Below are 20,053 nucleotides of genomic sequence, written 5' to 3' on the forward strand. Positions count from 1 at the left end.
CTGATAATAATTTTTCAAACATTTCTGTAAGTAACAACTGATTCATGCCCCAGTCAAAGCAGAGTCTTGCAAAGAGGTATAGACTTGATGATGATTTGTATGAGTTAAAATACCATGAAAAAAGAAATCACTACATTGATTCCTAACTCAATAGCAGCTGATTTAAAAGAATAATAATAATAATTCACTGAAAGGTATAATGAACAATTATATAACATAGTTGAGTCACATGTCACACACACTGAGATTTGCTGAAGTTAATAGTTTCGTGATTTTAGGCTGCATTCAAGAGATTCCTTTTAATTTTATGTGGCTCTAACCCCCTCTGTTGTGAATCAGCTCTCATTACAGTTGGATTTCTTTAGCAAACCATAGGCCTCTTAGCTGACTATTCTTACTGGTTCACATCCTTTTGTGTTTTCTCAGAGTATGTTAAGCCAAGATGAAATGCTGAATGACAACAGATTTTTAACACCTACCTTTGAAGACTGGAGATGATATTTCAACACGACCAACACCACTAATACCTCATGCCTGTCCAGAGGAGTGGCCCGGAGAAGCTTGATGCTGTGGTGCAGAAAAGTTTAGCTCTTTTCTGCCAATGAGACATCTAATATGGCTAATGTAGCAACTCTTTACAGGTAACTCTCCTCCACACAGTTTTCCCTACTATGTAATATGAAATAGGTGTTAGGAAAGAAAAGTGGTGCAAAATTGTTTCCTATGCAGAGTCTGGAAAGCCAAGACTGGCAAAACATTCTACCTTTTTATTCCATCGTCTTTTACATGGTATGTTTATGTACTGTTACATGAAAGGTCTTTTATAATTCGGTATTTTTATAATAAACGTTCAACGCAGGAATCATTAATACTCTATTGTATCCTGCAGGCAATCATCACAGCTACCTTTAGAAATTCAGACAGGTGCTAGGGAGTGCAGCTGTAATGGTTTACCAAACTGTTACTGCAGTCTGGACAGAGACTCTTTCCTGTAGAAGGATTTTAATTTTGCATCCCTTTCATTACTGGCACACGCCCTGCCCTCTTGTTGTCTGAGTATAGCATACAGAATATTCATCAAGCCCTTGATTTTATAAGGAAGAGGATGGCAATCGTGTTCATGGATTGTTACCCAACTCTAAAGGTAAAAGGTACTGAACAAATGCAACAGGAAATGTAATGTTAACTTTAGGACTACCTGGAAAACTGATGGACCTCAGAACTATCTCTTTGAATTTTTTAATTGTGCGATTGTTAAATGTGTACCAACATGTTTGTGATCAAGGAGCAACTGCAACACTCAGCGGACATAGTCTGCATTTAAAACATCGGAATGGTGGTAACTGCTCTCCTGTGGAGTAAGCGCAACAGAATGTGTAGTATGATCAGTTATTTAACTGATAACAGTTCCTTCTTTAACCAGAACAACTGAATAGGTTCTTTCTGTTCTTTAACATTTTGTCTAAGATGGCTTGTACTAAGGCACACGTACCAGTATCAGGATGCTCGTATGAGCCTTCTGAGCAGTTGAGAAAGTACTCTGAGCCTAACATCTGGCTAGTAGGAAACATGGCACTAGTTCACAGGAAGACAGGGATGATAATTAACCTGCTGTTTTTCTGTAGTTATTACTAATTAAACATGACTACAAACAGCCTTCAAGACTGGAGATAGCAGTAGAAACATTCTGCAACTTTTGCATGAGAATTGGGGATGTTTTTGTAAGCAATATTAGTTAAACTTTCAGTTCTCTTTTTCACTCCAGCTACAGGTAGGTTTTCATAGAGTACATGCTTTATTTAGCAATAGGAAACAAATACTATTGTGCTGTGATGTGTAAAATGTGACTAGGGAACATCAGGCTACTACCTTAGGGAAACAAAAGGTGATTTCTTTTAAAAACACCTGCAAAATAGATCTGCTGCTTTTCTACGGAGGTAGGCCGCGCTGCAGTTTTGTAACAGAAGAAAATATAGCCTGCAACTTAATAATTTTCAAGGGTGAAAGTAATTCCTTTATGGCATCAATCACTCATGGCCTTGTTTGACATGCGCCTGTCAAGTGTATTAATAAGGTACCAACAACGTATCTTAGTAAGTAGCGAAAAGCCAGAAAAGAAATCTGACGGTAAAGCAAAGAGTAAGTATGTATATAGCTGCTTTGCATTACACTTCCCTTTCTGGCTGCAGGTAGTCAATTTACATATTAAAATAGCCTGAGGACATGTAGACTACTAACCACAACCCTTTCCAATAAATGGGAAATCTCAGGTACTGTTCAGAGTATGCAGCAAGGGCTCTTTGAGAGCTATCAACAGGTCTTCTTAAAGATACCTATCCCTCACTGTACAAACCTTTCACAACAGATCTTGCACTATAAAATCAGATTTTAAAAGTTAAACACATGATCTTTTTTGTCATTTTTGTTGTCCAAAGAGTTAGAATTAACGCTTATTTTTCAGTCACTAAGATGAAGTAATAATTGAAAATCCAAAGGAATCAGAAATCAGTCTCCATGCATCAGCTGACTAAAAACATCTACTAAATGGTACTAAACATACCAGTCAATTACATTTCTAGTCCATTAATGCAATCAACACTAGTTACTAGATCACATACTGTAGGCATTTAAAATAATCTATCAATCAGGTTAATTTATCAGCAGACTGACTTACTTATTTGAAGTATAATAAATAGAATAAGCTGCTCTGACTGGGACAGCCTTCATATCACTGGGATACTCCAGCAGTTTTGATCTAGTATTTGTAACTCACTGTATCATTGTATTAACTTGGCTGTGAATATTCAATCTACACAATTTTTGATTTGCTCCTCCTTATATATAGTAAGAAATCTTAATTAGCATAATGTAAGATAAAAAAGTTTAATTTTTTAACTGTTAAGAATAAATTCTGGATGTTCCTCCCTCTCTTGGCTGACTGTGTAATGATGCTAACACAAGTATGAATGACTGGTATCTTATTGGGGACAGAATGGATCTGAACCTAAACAGAAGTGAATCCCTTTTCTTTGTATTCTTTGTATTTTTACTACAAATGTAACTGATGAAGTACCAAACTATATGCCAAACTTTAGCTAGTAAATTCTGTTGGCTTTGCTTCAGATGAATAAAAATATTTAGTAAATGTGTGCCTTAGCATCTGAAGAAATAAGCTTCCTGTCACAGGGATTTTTTTCAGACCTTAAAGCAAATGTAGTATAAAATAATCCCTGAGTATGGATGTGCTGTACTGCAGGTACTGAAGGTGGAAAAAAAATCAAATGCTATATGGTGAAAACACTGAGATGAGAAACTAGTTTGACTTACTTGCCATAACTGACAATAGGAAGGAAGAAGCACTGTGTTCTCTAAAGCAAAGGAAATTTCTGAAACTGTCAAAAGAGCAACCACTACCTTTGTAAAGAAAGAAAAACATTCAAATGATGCAACATCACTGTATATTTATGTCTGTAAATGCAGCCCAGACCTTCCACAGGTAGTCAGCAATGACTGTTTAGCTAAGACAACAGTCTGTTGTTCTAACGTGCTGTTAAAGACAGCATGAAGTTATATAGTCCTCCTAAATAAATTTCACACTAAAGAACATTTCCATTATACTACTAAAGCAATTTGCCCATTACATAAATTCTGTTCAGGCACTTCTCAGTGATATACTAAAACTTCTTGCCTAGTCCCAGGTAAAAGACTACAAAATAACATTTTTAAAAAAGACTCCTCTTTGATCTCACTTTCGCAGGGATGCAGTAAAGAATTATCTGTAGAGCACAGTCCTGTAATCCTAGGCCAGGGACAACCCCACTGTCCAAAATTCCATACCCAATTAACAACCAATGGTTTCATCTTTGTGAGAACTTTTAAGTATAATTGGATAGGTAGGTCAGAGTTAATTAGAGATGTAACATTTCATACTAACTTACAAAGTTAGTCTAAATTCTCGCACAGAATTTAAGATTATTTCTGAATTTCTTAGTACTAAAACAATTGAAAGTAATTATGCAGCTAAAACAAAAATTGAAATGGGAAAAAAATGCACTGTTACATACCCATTGTTCAAGTTGAAAATATGCAGTACGTACTTACTTACGAAAAGGGTAGCACTTGACATCAGTGTTTGTTAACAAGCAAATGTGCTGCTGTTGGGATAGCCTAGTTTGTCCAGGTTGGGCTGACATGCGAACTGAATCATAGGTGGTGGCCCACACATCAGAATGAGTGTCTTCTTGCCAGGGGAAGGGAGGTGGGTTCTAGTCATGTCCGCAGTGATGAAGCCTGAACTGTACTTCCAATCTGAAACAAAGAAATTACACTATTAATCTGAATCTTTCTTTGTACAGTCAGAATCTTATTCTTAAGTTTGTGTATTGTATTCACAAATAGCTGAAGAATCAGTACAGTTAGTTACACCGCATCAATATAAACAAAGATAAAAATTATATTGCTCACCAAGCTCAAACCTGGTGGTCCCATTTGAAAATAACAAGAATGAGGTAACAATGATCTGGTTGATAATGGTCTATATGCAGGCTTTCAGAACACACGATGCTCCTTCTGTGAAAAAAGAATCAGACTTAACAGAAATTAGTCTGCAGGGAGGAATAAACATGAAGAACAAATTAGCTTTCACAGTGGAAAGAGGTCATCCAGGGGAAGTTGTAGAGGGACAGATATTGAAGCCTGTGCCATTCAATGCATTTGTAAAAACCTGGAAAAGAGATCCAGTGGTGAGCTGACATATTTTGATAGAAGTTTTCAGTTCAAAGAACTGATGAAAAATATATATGTATATAAAATTACTTCAAGCTGTAATACCTTCTATCTGCCATTTTAAGCAAGCCAGGTAGGTAGGAAAAATAATCCTATCTTCTTATATAAAACTGTGCATTCTAGGCCAATTTATCAGGAGCAGTTTGTTGGGGGTTATGAAAACAGCAGCAGGCTGTTACAAATCAAACATTAAGTAGTATTATGATAGGACAAGAGAACATAAACATGTCAAAGTAAAAACACACTTTGCCCATGTCTTCACTACTGCATGCAATTCTGATCTTATAAGAAAGGACATAGCAGAGCTGGAAAAGGTTCACAGACTAACAGCAAGGTTGAGTAAAGGTATGGAATCACTACTATGTGGGGAATGCCATCATTTTTCAGTACAGAAGAGACTATAGGATGGGATATGACAGACATATGTAAAATGAGTGGCATACAGAGGGCTGGGAGGGATCTGTTCACATGCTCTTCCAACACAAGAGGAGGCAAAAGTAAACAATAAGTCATTCTTCACACAGAAGTAAATCCCTAACAGACTGCCTAAAGTTCATGTTGGCTCTGAGGAAGATACAGTAAATCCATAGAAAAGAAGTTCACTGACATCATCCACTATCCATATACGTAGATATATATTTGGCTCAGAACTGAGAACAGCCGAGGACTTCAAGAGGATCAGATCCTGTTGATTGCTCTTCCTCATGCATTTACATGCGGCCATTACTGGCAAAGGTACAGATCTTTGGTTTGACTCTGGCTGTTCTTATGTCAAACAGTTATATAAAAACTCAGCTCACTTACTTACAACACGTGACTTTGAATGTCCACATTCCAAAAGTGATTCAGTAGATTTCTGCTTCTCCTTCCAATACAGTGCAACACCAGCCCATAGTGCTTTTAACCTATAAGCATGACAACTGTATCACTTCAGAATCTAACCTAGGCTGTGGCAAAACACAAAGATGTACATGTGATGTTTTTCGAGGAAATCCACTGGGCAATCAGCTGCTAAGCAACATGACTTTGACTCAAGCATCAAATCCATTCAGCAGTACAAGTAGTGTTAGAGAACAGCTTAGACTGTGACCAGGAAAGTGATCTGCTACCATCTGCTACCAAAGTACAGAGTGTTTGATGCTCCTCACAAGCATTTATGAAGACCATTTCATTCCCTAGAGCCACCCTCCATTTGATGAGAATAGTTTTACCTGTTTCTCCAGCTATCATCCCAAGACGTTTTACAAACATCTTTTGTGCTTCAGACTTCTTATCAGGCTTGATTAAAAAAAAACGTACCTAGAAGAAATATTTAAAACCTGTAAGTAAAGTAACCCCCCCCTAAAAATTGGAAAAATTGGAAAGCTTCCACACGAATAAAACACTACTGCCTACCAATTAACTAATTAGGACAGATCTTCTGGAAATACCAAACGTGCTCAGTACAACATTAAGTGCAAAGGGTAGAAACTACTTTATGTCTCTGTATAGCCAATCCTAACTTTGAACAATTACCGTTATAAATTACGCTGTGTAACAGGCGTACAAACAGATTTGTACTAAATCAGCATCAGGCAAGAACACCTAAAAAGATTAGAGTCAGATATACTGCAGCATTCATTGAACTCTTTATTACTGTAATTCATTTCCAGTTAATGAGACCCTGTTGACACTGGCAGTCAGCTGGGAGACTACCTTCTAGTATTCTGTATTGAGAAGACCTTGCTGATTTCTGCTCTACACTTAGGTGTGCCACTGCTTCAAGATTCTTAGGAAATCAGACAAACCAAGTGGCAGCCCCCTGAAAAGTATCCTACATGAAAAGCATTTGACATCCAATCATCTGTAAGAGACCTCTAACTAACAACAAGCTTTCCTAGCTACTTTATAGCAACAAAGCAGAGCAAAACCAAACACCTGTAAAACATGTATCATGGGTTTCCTCTGAAATATAATGGATTCAGTGTATTATTCATCGTAAAAGTTCTTAATTCAAAAGAGTACTGAGTACTTAACCCCCAAAGTAGGAACTTTGAATACAAAATCCTTCTTAAGATCAATGCAAAATCTTTTGGTCTTTTACATATATCTTTAAAGATAATTACTTTTCCAAACTTACTATGTCCTCACAACCAACTAAAACCTGATCTAATAATCAGTCAGCAGGTTATTCAGTAACAAGGCTTTGATTCCCAGAGAGCATTTTAGGCCACAGTCTCCCTAGCTTAAGGTGCATCTGGAAGGTGCATATGTATATATATATATATATATATATATATATATATATATATATATATATATATATATATACACACATATATATATGTGTGTGTGTATGTGTGTGTGTGTGTGTGTGTGTGTGTATATATATACACATATATATGAGTTATTTCCAATGCAGTCTTCTCAGTGATATGCAACAGCAGATTATTCAGATCTAATTATACTTCCTGTGAATTATATTTCACAGGAGTAAAAGAACTAAGAGTACCTGTATTCTTAGTACACAAGTCCTCTTTCCCATCATAACCAGCTGGTCAAGATCAGGAGATGTGGATTTTCTCTTTTCTACAAAGTTGTCGAAGCTTAAAAAATATCTCTGAAAATAACCAGTACAAGTTTCTCCCCTTTGCTCTCCCATTTTCCACATTATGTCACAGTACCTGCCCCTTTATAGACAAGGAGTCCATTTGGCCCTCTGAAGTCAATAACATCCCCAATCTTCATGTTATCTAAGTACTGGGACACCTTCCCACCTTCTGGAAATTTGGGATTCACATTTTTGTAGTAGACCTGTAAAAATAATTTCTATTATGTCATCCATTACCTTTCCTGCAGGCAATATTACAAACTGAAGAATAAATAATACATTGCAGGTATGAAATTTGGGATTGAGATCATTCTTTACTGTCATCTGTGTGTCCCTTGCAACGGAAGGGAGCCAAAATAAGTAAAAAGCTTTCTCATGCATGTGTTTCTATGCCCTCTGCTAATAGCCTGGCTAATAGGAGTAGGTGGGAGGCAGATTACATACTATGTCTTCATTTCACTGTTTTTGAGTAATAACCTTGTGTTACCCCATTTCTGTAATCTCTTATTCTGAAAATGGCACTGCTGCATCTTTTTCTTTTCATGAATTTCCCAGAGGCTCCAGCCATGTGATACCTTTTTCACATTTCAAAGCATATTAGAAATATTAAGTAGTTAACAGCAATTCACAATACCTCCAACACGAGGAGCAGAGAATACACACCTAGGGAGAAATAACCCTGGGCACTAGTACGAGCTGGGGGCTGACCTTCTGGAGAGCAGCTCTGCAGAGAAGGACCTGGGAGTGCTGGCGGATGACAGATTGACCCTGAGCCAGCAACGTGCCCTTGTGGCCAGGAAGGCCAATGGTATCCTGGGGTGCATTGGGAAGAGTGTTGCCAGCAGGTCGAGGGAGGTGATTCTGCCCCTCTACTCAGCCTTCGTAAGGCCTCATCTGGAGTACTGTGTCCAGTTCTGGGCTCCCCGGTACAAGAGAGACACGGAGCTACTGGAAAGAGTCCAGCGTAGGGCTACAGAGATGATCAGAGGACTGGAGCACCTGCCCTACGAGGAACAGCTGTGAGAGCTGGGCCTCTTCAGCCTGGGGAAGAGAAGACTGAGGGGGGATCTCATCAACGTGTTTACGTACCTGAATGGAGGGTGTCAAGGGGACAGGGAGAAACTATTTTCAGTTGTCCCATGCGACACGACAAGAGGCAAAATGGGTACAAACTGAAGCACAGGAAGTTCCGCCTGAACCTGAGGGGGAATTTCTTCATGGCAAGTGACAAGAGCACTGGCACAGGTTGCCCAGAGAGGATGTGGAGTCTCCTCCTCTGGAGGTCTTCAAGGCCCACCTGGATGTAACCCTGTCTAACATGCTCTAGGTGACCCTGCTGAGCAGGGAGGTTGGACTAGATGATCTCCAGAGGTCCCTTCCAACCTTACTGATTCTATGATTAAGGGAGAGTGATCACTATCGATTTTGTTGCCAGAAAAATACTAGGAAAGTTCCTTCATTATTGCCAAAGGAATAATTCTTTTCCCTCTTTCCCTACCTCAGCTACCTCTTAGTGACATGCAGGAGATTTAAAAGACACAACTTATTTTTCAAGGATAACATGCAACATACTGGTTTGCCATGAAGCCATTATACGCGAAAGAAGATCAACCAAAAAAAAACTCTACATTTCACTGAAATAAAATACTTCCCTTTCTAGGCAGAAAGAATTTTGTACCTTTGGGCAGTCATCATATCCAGTTAGCAATTTATCTATATTAAAGGGAACAAAAATTTACCTTTATAATTAAATCAACACAACCTTTTGTCTCATCACTGGGGTATAGGCTCAGATCACCAGATTACCATTGATTTTTGCAGAAAGGTAAACAAGTTGGCCTAAGAAAAAAGAATTAAAATCTGATTATCTATTTTTCATCCCTGATTTTCAAACTTTTTTTAGACCTAGAGGATAAGACAAGAGAGAAAAACGGGTATTTTAACACCTTAAACATAAGCAATGATGGAAAAAATCTTTACAATATAAAAGCCGTATCAAACATCTTTTCTCTGTTATTTTTACCTAGCCTCTGAATCTAGACAGAAAATAAGTTGCTGTAAATAGCTTAACAATCCATGATTTTCATAGCACATTATCATCACAGAATGCACCAAACATGCATGTGTGCACACTCCTCCTCCAGGTAAGAGCCAAAGAGCTCTTCTTTTCTCCAGTCACAATAAACTACAATCTCCCTTATTTTTGTCCCTAAGAGTTATTAGTTGTTATCAATGGCTGTTATAGATGATCAAAAATTTTTTGTCTGGCATGGTAAGTTTTGCTATCCTCAACTTATATTGTGATGCCGTTTTGCGTTACGTTACTTTGTATTATGTATTAACACCAGATAATGTACTGCTGAAAAAGTAATCTATTTAATAACTGTAACTCCTATATCTTTTTTCCAGTTTAAACAGCCAGTTAGCAGAGGGGACAATATTTTACTAGTTAACTTCCTCATATTATACTTCCTCTGGTGTAAACATTTGTTTTTTTGTAGTAAAAGTTTTCTTGAAACTCAACCATGTAACATTTTTATAGCACATACTTTGTGGGATTTTCTATTCTATAAATAGATTTGATATTTAACTAATAAAAAAGTAGGATTTGGTTAGTGCTGCTACTGAGCCTGGTAAGCATCAGTACAGCTCCTATTTTCTTCAGGAACAGTTTGATTTCTGGAACATGGGAAAACAGAGGAGAACCAGTACGTTACAGATTCAAAGATAAGATACTAGGAAGTAGAAAATTTATGATAAAATAGTGATACAGAAAGTTTGTTGCTCATTCACAAGCACTGTCTACACTTTGAATTCTGCTGTTCATGTGTACATTAACATAGTGAAAGTAAGGATGCTTCAGTTTATATATATTAAAAGTAAGTATAGTGGTCTAATAGCAGCAGCCTCTCAAAGCAAACTTTCCCAAAGATTTTGCATCAAAATATCGTGAACAAAGCCTTTGGCCCACACTCTTCCACTACAACTCCTATCTCCCTAACTGCAAGAACATGACCTAACTAACAGCTGCTGCTTCCACAGCTGCACTGAACTTGTACCCCTGCTCACTGCTGTCCCAAGTGCCAAATTCACCAGCCTAATGCTCCAGCACACAGTCTCTAAAGGTACCTGTTTATTTCAGATGAGTAAGGGTCCTAAAACACCTTGCCAAAAGTAATCTCCCCAACCAAACAGCATTAATCTATAGGGTTGTACATAGGAACAAAAAGCAGGAACAATACCATCAGAAAATACTTTATTTTTTAGCACAATGATCCTAGTAAAAAGCAGAAAGCTAAAATCCCCAGAGAGCCATCTAGCCTGTGTAAAGTTTCAGGACCTTATTCCTGTATTGTTAAGAATAAACTTGGGACAAGTGCAAACACACACTGTGAAGCACTTCTCATATTCATTTACCATTTGTCTAGTTACACAGACAGTCCAATTACGCTTTTCCATATAAGCCAGAAGGAAGCCTTAAGAGACTGCTGCTCTTGACAGGCAGCATGCAAGAAGGATGTGCTCACAGGGCGCAAACCTGGATGCAGCAAGCAAAGCTGTCAAGCACAGTACAGATGAACAAGCCAGTATTATCTGCCACCTTTGCAGATCAAAAAGAGAGACAATTACTGCTAGTTTAAGGTCCAAGGTTTAGTGCCACCAGTTTTGCAGGGCACAGTAAAGAAACTGTGCCAATCCTAGACTGAAATGAACTTTATGCTACAGAAAGCAAGCCAAAGTTGGAGGCATATATATAAACAAATGTAAATACATGAACAGAAAATGCTCCAAATATTGCAGTATCTTTTACATAGAGTAATCACACTTTCCCCATTGCCTGTGTACAGCATATTTACAAGCTTCCAAGTCAGCGGAGTTGCTCTTTCTCATATAAGGTGCAACTGTTTTAGTTAAAAGCATGAGTACAGCTGACAGTAACATATCCATGACCAGCTTCCAACAAGCTACTCTGAGCACTGCCAGCACCATAGGAGCAGCAAGCACAATCTCAAAAGTACACTTTAGGCAACCTTCTCAGGCCTCTATTATATTACTGCGATACTACTGTAAGCACCTTCTAGCTGTTACCATTACTACAGCTAAGGTACAAACCCAGCTGAAGGCACCAGAGACCAAAACCAGAATGCAAATAACAAGCACTAAAAACCTGGACAGACACCATCTTGTTTATGTCCTGACTAGTGGGTAACTCAGGCCCCAGTTCAGTTTCACTATTCTCATTCTAAAGCTATACCAGGCAACTGAACACAATAATAAAATGCACACGGAAGATAAGAAGTATGACCCATGTGAAATCTAACATTTCTCTCTGACACAGCAGCTTTCAGATACAGTTTTTAACTCCTCACTTTGCTGAGCCCTAAATTCCCATCTTCTTTAGAGACAGTTAGAAGACCTAGAACTATGAAAAGTAGTAAATCCTAAAATCATAAATAAAAATAAAGACATGTTTCAGTATTTACCTACAGGCAATCCTAATACATTATCTAGTGAAGGTAGCCTAAACCGGAATTTCTTAGTATTGTGACTAATTTCCTAATGAAAAAAACAAGGACATACAGAATGAGGTCACCCTCAAAATCAACCTCAAAATCAACAGGACATACTTTGGTGAACCTGTTCTTTGTTAGTATGCAATGAAAGGACACAGAAATGACTTTCAAAATAAAGTTTAAAGATAAGTTTTAGAGCTCAAGTCTTTTCCTCTTAAGAGTGACTCTTGCCTGATTCTGCAATCCCTATAGCATCTTTATGTAACCAAAGTATGTAAATCTTCTGTTACCCAAGGCCATTAAGCACATTTCACACTTTTCAGCCAAGGCAAGACACAACACGCAGAAGCACAGGCTGCTAGGCTCATTTCCCATTGACAGCAATCAAGGGAGAAACATGGCTCCAAATTAGAATTTAAATGCACTGAGAAGTCAGCCCAACCTTTCTTTGAAGTAACTACAGAACTATCATAGAATCACAGAATCAGTAAGGTTGGAAGGGACCTCTGAAGATCATCTAGTCCAACCCCCGGCTCAAGCAGGATCACCTAGAACACATTAGACAGAGTTGCATCCAGGCGGGCCTTGAACTCATCTCCAGAGAAGGAGATTCCACAACCTCTCTGGGCAACCTGTTCCAGGGCTCCGTCACTCTCACAGAGAAGAAATTCCCCCTCACGTTCAGGCGGAACTTCCTGTGCTTCAATTTCTGCCCATTGCCTCTTGTCCTGTCACACGGGACAACTGAAAAGAGTTTGTCTCAGTCCCCTTGGCACCCTCCCTTCAGGTACTTGTACTCACTGATAAGATCCCCCCTCGGTCTTCTCTTCCCCACGCTGAAGAGGCCCAGCTCTCGCAGCCTACAGTGCAAGCGTAATTTTTTTCAGGAATCCCACTCTACCCTGGAGTAACATCTCACCCCGGCTGTGGGCAAGGCAGGTTTCTCTGTCCCCCAAGTCCAGGGGAGCCCACGACCCACCGCGGCCAGCGGACCCTCCCTGCGCCAACCGTCCGCCCAACCGCCCCCCACGCGTCTCCCCCTTCCCCCGGCGCCAACGGTCCGACCAACCGCCCCGCGGCAACGGTCCGCGCGCGCCTCCCCCTTCTCCCGGCGCCAACCGTCCGACCAACCGCCCCCCGGCAACGGTCCGCGCGCGCCTCCCCCTCCCCCCGGCGCCAACGGTCCGACCAACCGCCCCCCGCCCCAGGGCAACGGTGCGCCCCCACCCCCACCCCGGGCCAACCAACCGCCCTGTGTGGCGGGCCGACGGCTGGCCCCCACGATCCCGGGGCAGCACGGGGCGCTCGGCACCTCTTTCTCCAGCAGCGCCAGCGCGTTTCGCGTGCGGGTCCCGCAAAGTGACGCGGCCCTTCCTCCTCCGCCCTGCGCGTCTGGCCAGGAGCAGCACGGCGGACGCCGCTATCACGGCCACGGCGATGGCCACAGGGGCATCCTGCAAAAGAAGAGCAGGCGCGGCGGTCAGGAGCAGCCCGACAGGGGCCTCGCCACCGGTCCCCCGCGCCGCCGGCCCTCACCCCCAGCACCTCCATGGCGGCTGCCCGCAGCGGCCCCTGGCGAGCAGCGCTCCTGCCGCGCCCGGCCCGGCCCGGCCCGCCCCTGGGCGCCGGGGCAGGGTGGCCGCGACCGCTGCTGCTTTCACAGCCAAGCACTGCAAGCAGCCAGCCCAACTGGGCACAAAACCGGGGACAGAAAAAGCCACAAAATCCAGTTCTGCAATGTAGACACAGTCATGGCTACAGTCCTTTTTCCTCCCTGCAGTCCCCTACCTCAATTTCCATTGCCTTCACGTCCAAGCAGCAGAAAACAACTGATGCAGGAGTTCCGGTCCAGTCCCAGTTTACTACAGTCTGTCCTGTAAAAACAAACTCACAAGTGAAGAGGGTATCTTTCATTCATGCCACAAGCACATTCAGATAAAACTTGTTTTCATTCACAAACATCCTCCCTCAAAACTGCAAATCCCAATGAAAAACCACTACGCCTGCAACAAGATTAACAGTAAGGAGTGCTTTACAGTGCCTGGGGACCCGGGGAGAGGCGGCGCTCATTGCCCGGCTTTGCTCATTGCCCAGCTCTCTGCAGGTTGTGAGATGCACTACAGTCCACAGTCCGTGTTGCCAAATCCTGACAATCAATCAACTAACAGGGAAAGCAGCTAGGGAAAGGGGGCAGGAATGCTCAACTTCAGCTCCTGTGGTGGGGGGAAATTCTTTCCTATTTTCTTCTCCATCCAATGGGCAAAAATTTTACATAGTGACAAGCAGTACTAACATAGCATTTGGTATCTGTGGACTTTAGATTGTTTCCCCCACAAAACATGAGGCTAAGTATCATTATTCCATCTACAGAGTGCAGAACAGGAGCACAGAGCTGGTGACACATAAAAGTCAATTAAGAAAAAAATAAAAGTCTCTGAAGTCCAAGTCCATGCCACTAGGTTCAGATTAGTTTATCTAAAATAAAAGCATGCCCATAGCACATAGACATCTTTATAATAAGGATAAAAAAAAAAAATCGAACCTATGGGGAAAGAATGCCAGAAATAACTTCACAGTGTGCCAAGTTGTAGACAGTGATACAAGAAGGAAATAAAATATTTGATGTATTAATTTTTTGAATGCTTGCATTGTGACTTCTAAAAGGAATTGAAAGAAAAATGTATATTCAGTCTCTTGTGTTAATGATTATGGAAGGCCAGAAGATTTACTAACACCATTCTTTTTTAATCCTTCTTTTGTTACTACTGTTTTTTTCTCACCTGACTTCAAAAGCAAGGAAATCAATACCAAAATACAATTCAATTCTTTATTATGCAGGCTGCCGAAAATAGAGAGGGTCAGAGGGGTATGTTATATCTTGATGTGTATATCAACATTTGTTGAAGTAAATGAACTCCCTAAGTCAGCGTCACACGTGGCCGCTGTCCTCAGAATATCAAAACTGAGCCTAGAAACTCCAGGCCTGAACAACCCATTTTCCATGATTACGGGTACTAGATTCTCCCACAGAGGTGCTACGACCTTGTATTTTCTTATAATAAGGTACAGCTGGCAGCAGCTTTCCTCAGTGATGCTACCATACATTCATGTGGCAAAAAGCCACAGGGCCTTTTTGAAAACTAAGGAGTGTAAGCACAGAAACAATAGAAACAAGAAACATTCTCATTTCTCAGAATTCATCCTGAAGCCCACAGTATTTTTATAATTTTAAAGGCTGTTTTAAACTAATTTTAAAGCAAGCTTTTAAAGTACTTAGCACTATGACAAATAATTGCACAGCTGGGCAATTAATAGTGGCACTTTCTATAAGAAGCATTAACCTTCCCGCATGAACAGAACTCAGTCCTTTAGCAAGAGAAAGGCAAGTAAGGGGTAAGTAAGTACATACAGAGCCTGGAAAACATTTAGAGGTATTTTTCATTTTTCATTTTAACTGTTCTTAATATTCTTTCTCTGAAGAGTATTAGCCTTCAACTTTTGCTTATTATTTTCCTTTGAGTCAAAGGCAAGATTTTAGTCTACATAAAATTTATTTTTTCTTCAAAATACCAAGCCCAAGTCTTTTTTCTTACAACTTAGTTCATACAGACATGACAACCATGGTTCCTCTAGTGTTATTACTATATTCACTCTGTTGAAAGTGTGCAAGGAACCAAGTCTATTCACTTCATCTGAAGAAATAAAAGATTTGCTGTGCATCCAATACATGATAGGAAATTGATTCCTGAATCTGAAAAAATAATTGCCCTTGTGCTACTTGTTCTCACAAGGTACAGAGGGAAAAAAGGCTAGAGGAAAAAAGAAGAAAATTGGGAAGACCACATGTGAACCTTCTGAATACCCCAACGATCCGATCCTCTCATGCAGACCCACGCTGGGAGGAGAGACGGCCAGGAAATACACGGCATACATACTTTCAGAGAGAGTCCACCTAAGACAAGACACAATGCTGCTCTGCTATTGCTCCTCTGGCTTCATTGGAGAGGTCACAACAGCACAAGCAATTGGGAAATGTATGATGCACTAAGTAGCTTTGCTGTCTTGGCAGGAAAAGGAGAAGATGACAAAGTAAGGAATTATAAAACAAGTGAATTCACACAGATAAAGCCTTAATATCCAAGATCAGCCATGTTTTTAATATCATCTGTCAAGCTATATAGCCAGAATTCAAATTTCAAGCAACTATTACTTGCTTTTCTGTACTATTTCCGGACTCGCTTTAACAATGAACACATAATCTGTATTTCTGTGATGAAGATCTCCCCTTTCCAACAAAAGTTACAAAAATGTCTTGATATCAAAACCTGCAAATGCTATCTAGAATGTGTATCATTGGCAATGTGTTTGGACTCCCAGCATGCACACATATGCATACACACAGAGCAGGCCTACCATTTCAAAGCAGGAAAACTTTTGGTCACAGATGCTTGTTAACTAAAGGTCAGAACAAGTGTGTTTTTTTTTTGTTTGTTTGTTTTTTTTTTTTTTACATAATGAAATATTACATATTGGTGTTATGTAAGTGGTGTGAGATGGAATTTGTGTACCAGAGAATCAGGTTCTAATCATTATGTACAAGAAGTTTTAGTTATATACACCTATTTTAGACGTTTTCCCGAGTAATTTTTTCACATAACTTCTTTTACACCAAGAACACTTCCCAAACATCTCTTCAAATAAATCACATCCATAATTCTTTGTGGCATGTGCCAAATGCCTTTCTTACACAGTGAACAGCAGTAATGCAATATACCGTATGGTGTATTTACTTGCCTTCAAACCCTTGCACATTATGCACAAAAAAAATTAGATTTGCAAAGCATCGTGCTATAAATATAGATTAGCTGAGTGAACGCACATTAATGCCGACTTTTTAGCCCCAAATTCCTTCCCTTTATTTTTCTTCAATCTTGTATATTATGTGAAAAGAAAAAAAAATTGTAAAAGCATATGGAACAGGAACTGCCATTCTACATATTCATATAGCATAGAAATGTATCTGCTGTTCTCTCAAGCCTGAGCAATAGAGACCAGGTTAACTCTGGTAGGGGCAAACAGGTATCTAGGTCTTCCAGCCCATTCATATTCCAGCAGAGATCACTTATTTTCCTGAAAGACAGTATCAAGACAAATTTGATTTTGTAAAAACTAAAATACAATTCCATTACATGAACTCTATTGGAAGTAGTTTTTTATTTTTTAATCACATTGCATTGCATCCCAAAACATTTCACAATTGTATTACCACTAAAAGGTCCTGGCAGCTTATTAAAGGCTGAAAAGACACAACAAACAAAAAACTAGACTACTTGTAAAGCCATCCTAGGAGAAATACAAAAAGTCAACATCATATAGTAAAGCAAAAAGTAAGTACCTTAACAATCAGATCACATATAAATAATTTAAGATAGAACTGCTAATATTGTTAACATTTTTTTTAAAAAGTGACATTATCAATTTATCAGCCTATATGCACTACATTAAACAGGGCTAGCTGAAACTGATACACCTGCAAGTCTGCTGTCTCTCTCGCTCCTGTTTTAAAACCTGAACACACCTACTGATATCCTTGTTTTACGTTAACATGCAGACAAAAATTTTGCAGGTGCTTTAACTCATCTTGTTCTTGTTAGGCCAAATAGAATCAGGCCCAGGTGATTGTACACAACTGCTCCCAAAGTTAAACTGATAACATTTCCTAATAAAAACTTCCACTACAGTTGGATAGCAGTCAACTTCCACAATGAAAAAGGGTTATTTTCCCGTTATTCTTTTCCAAAGACCTCTTCAAAGAGCTCATCAAAGAAAGAACACACACAATCTATCAGTAATTTAACACAGTCGTGCCTTCCACTTAATCTTTGGAATTTATCTGAATTTGCCCATAGTCCTTCCAGTATGAAGAGTTTTCATAGTTTCATGAAAGCATATGCTCCAGATATTTTTGTGAGCTTTCTGAAACTTTGCAGTGGGAAAAAAAGAGCTGATCAAAGAGGCCTACTAAACTCATTTGGGAATAAACTTAGAGGCAAAGAGGTTCTTTTTTATGTTTTCTTTTTTTAATTTGGCCACAGAATAAGATTATATATTTAAATAAATCAGAATTTCTAAACTAATGTCATCAAAAGAATAGAATACTGGTCCCAAACAGACATCCTGGAAGTACATCTCTGAAGATTTTTGCCAGTAATGTTAACAGAAGCAAAATGAGATATTTTCATTCTAGTTTTTTTCCAGGCCACTGAGTTAAAGATCTTTTGTTATCTATTGTGCTATCACACTGATCTAATTTTTAAACACTATGACCAGGCACAGCACTATTTGCAAAGATAATTGGACCATGTCATCACAACTTCTTGTGTAAGCAATCATTTCAGCATTAAACAAACTGCTTTTTGCCTTTAAGTGTGCTCAGTTTACACTGCCTGAATTACACAGTACCTGCTTAATTATATCTATAGTTTAATTAGACTATTTGTCAGTTCTTGCATGGTGCCAGAGGCTCTTGGCCTGGAATGCCTGTTTTTTCAAGTGTTTTTTCAAACAGTTTTTTTCTGTTTGAACAACAAGATATTTGTTAAAATAAAAAATCATAGAGACTGTTTTCATTACTTAATGAATGCATGCAACTTCTCCAACCACTTGAACAGCTAACGTTACTTTTTAAATCAAAATATCAACTTTTCAATCCAGAAATTTGGAACAGAAAGTGGTTTATATCATCAGGGGACACAAGCCAATACCTACTGCCTTCTCAACGCATCTATTAAATTCTGATGAGTATTACTGAAGTCCTGAACACAAGCATTTGGCATCTGCGAAAGATCTCAGTCATTTTCATATTCCCTACAGACACAGCAATACAACACATTAAAATATTGGACAAGTCATCCAGACATCACTTAGACCTCAGTCAACAGTTCCATTGCTAAATGAGATTAAAAGATCTAAAAATCAATGAACATAACTGATTTTAGATCATTCAATGAAATACTGACTTTACAAAATTACAGCTAAAACTTAACCCAGTGAGCTGGATTCTCTTCTCTCTAAGTCAACCAGAATTATTGCAACCAATGGAATTAAAATGGGCACACAGCTGATGCAAGGGAAAGGTTAGGTCGAGTAAAGGAAACATCTCCCAAACATCTCAGAATGTGGACAAGTTACTGAAAAGGTATAGATGACTGAGATCACTATTTCCATCCAGGACAGATCTTACAATGCAGAATTCACAATGTCGAATAGAAGTTGTTTAATGTCTAGAAAACACCCATCAGGGATTTTTCATCTTAACAGCATGCCATGAAAGTCTTTCAAAATACAGAAGCCAATATGTGGGGCTTTGCACTGATGGACAGTTCCACTGTGAAGGCAGACCAGAAGGTGGTCATGCAAGTGACCCTGGGTCATTGCTGAGTTTACCTTACATCTTGAAAGCCTGAACAGTTTTGGAGGTGCCATCTCTCTTATTACTTCTCTGTCTTGTTATGTCTACTCTGCATTTGATAGTTTTTATGAAAACTACAAATTATAAAAAAGAGCCAGAAAAATGAGTATTTTACACTGCACTGCAAGTGAGCTTCCTTGCAGGAGCAGCTGTTACTACTGTCACAGGCACCAGCTGCCAGGTTTCTCAGCTGGTAAGGGTATTGTAACACTCAAATTAGTGAGATCAGGCCTATGAAGACTATCATTTAGGTGCATTAAAAATACTGTTTTCCCCAGAATTGGTTTGGTTCACATCACTAATCACTATACAATGTTCTTCTATTCCTCAGCAATTCACTACTATTGCTGTCCAGGTCATATAATCAGAGAATCAGTAAGGTTGGAAGGGACCTCTGGAGATCATCTAGTCCAACCTCCCCACTCAGCAGGGTCACCTAGAGCATGTTAGACAGGGTTGCATCCAGATGGGCCTTCGGAGGTAACACTCCCATTGACCTTAATGGAAAGACGATTGACTGGCTCTTCAGTTCTGTTTTACAGGAGCTTATTTCATCTCATCTCTGCAGTATTTTATAGCTTCCTGTACTGTGTTCAAGGACATGCTTAACATACAGCATATGGTGGTTTATCTGCCCTCCTTTTTTTTTTAATACAGACAGACTTTCAGAAGATTTCAGGTAACTGATGTCTG

At 39.5% G+C, this 20,053-nt stretch overlaps 2 protein-coding genes across 11 annotated transcripts in view; one reads left to right on the plus strand and one right to left on the minus strand.

Moving 5' to 3' along the window:
* PPFIBP2 (PPFIA binding protein 2) overlaps positions 1-3,143 on the plus strand; it is a 90,200-nt gene extending 87,057 nt beyond the window's left edge. For 9 of the 10 annotated variants that reach the window (XM_062576099.1, XM_062576090.1, XM_062576094.1 and 6 more), the window contains one exon: positions 427-3,143. In XM_062576099.1, coding sequence (XP_062432083.1) covers positions 427-498 — 72 coding nt within the window. In that variant the 3' untranslated portion in view covers positions 499-3,143. The remainder of the gene's footprint in view (positions 1-426) is intronic. The other variant, XR_009958444.1, reaches the window with a different exon arrangement.
* Positions 3,144-5,639: 2,496 nt separating this feature from the next.
* Positions 5,640-19,972, minus strand: LOC134141008 (NADH-cytochrome b5 reductase 2). The gene is given in 9 exon segments (XM_062576830.1): positions 5,640-5,690; positions 5,997-6,084; positions 7,444-7,578; positions 9,115-9,152; positions 9,155-9,214; positions 11,860-11,932; positions 13,202-13,226; positions 13,228-13,343; positions 19,949-19,972. Coding segments are annotated over 9 exon segments (564 nt in total). The 3' UTR covers positions 5,640-5,685.
* Between the last annotated feature and the right edge of the window lie 81 nt (positions 19,973-20,053).

This window comes from Rhea pennata, chromosome 5, assembly GCF_028389875.1.
Source record: "Rhea pennata isolate bPtePen1 chromosome 5, bPtePen1.pri, whole genome shotgun sequence".
NCBI classification, from domain to species: domain Eukaryota; kingdom Metazoa; phylum Chordata; class Aves; order Rheiformes; family Rheidae; genus Rhea; species Rhea pennata.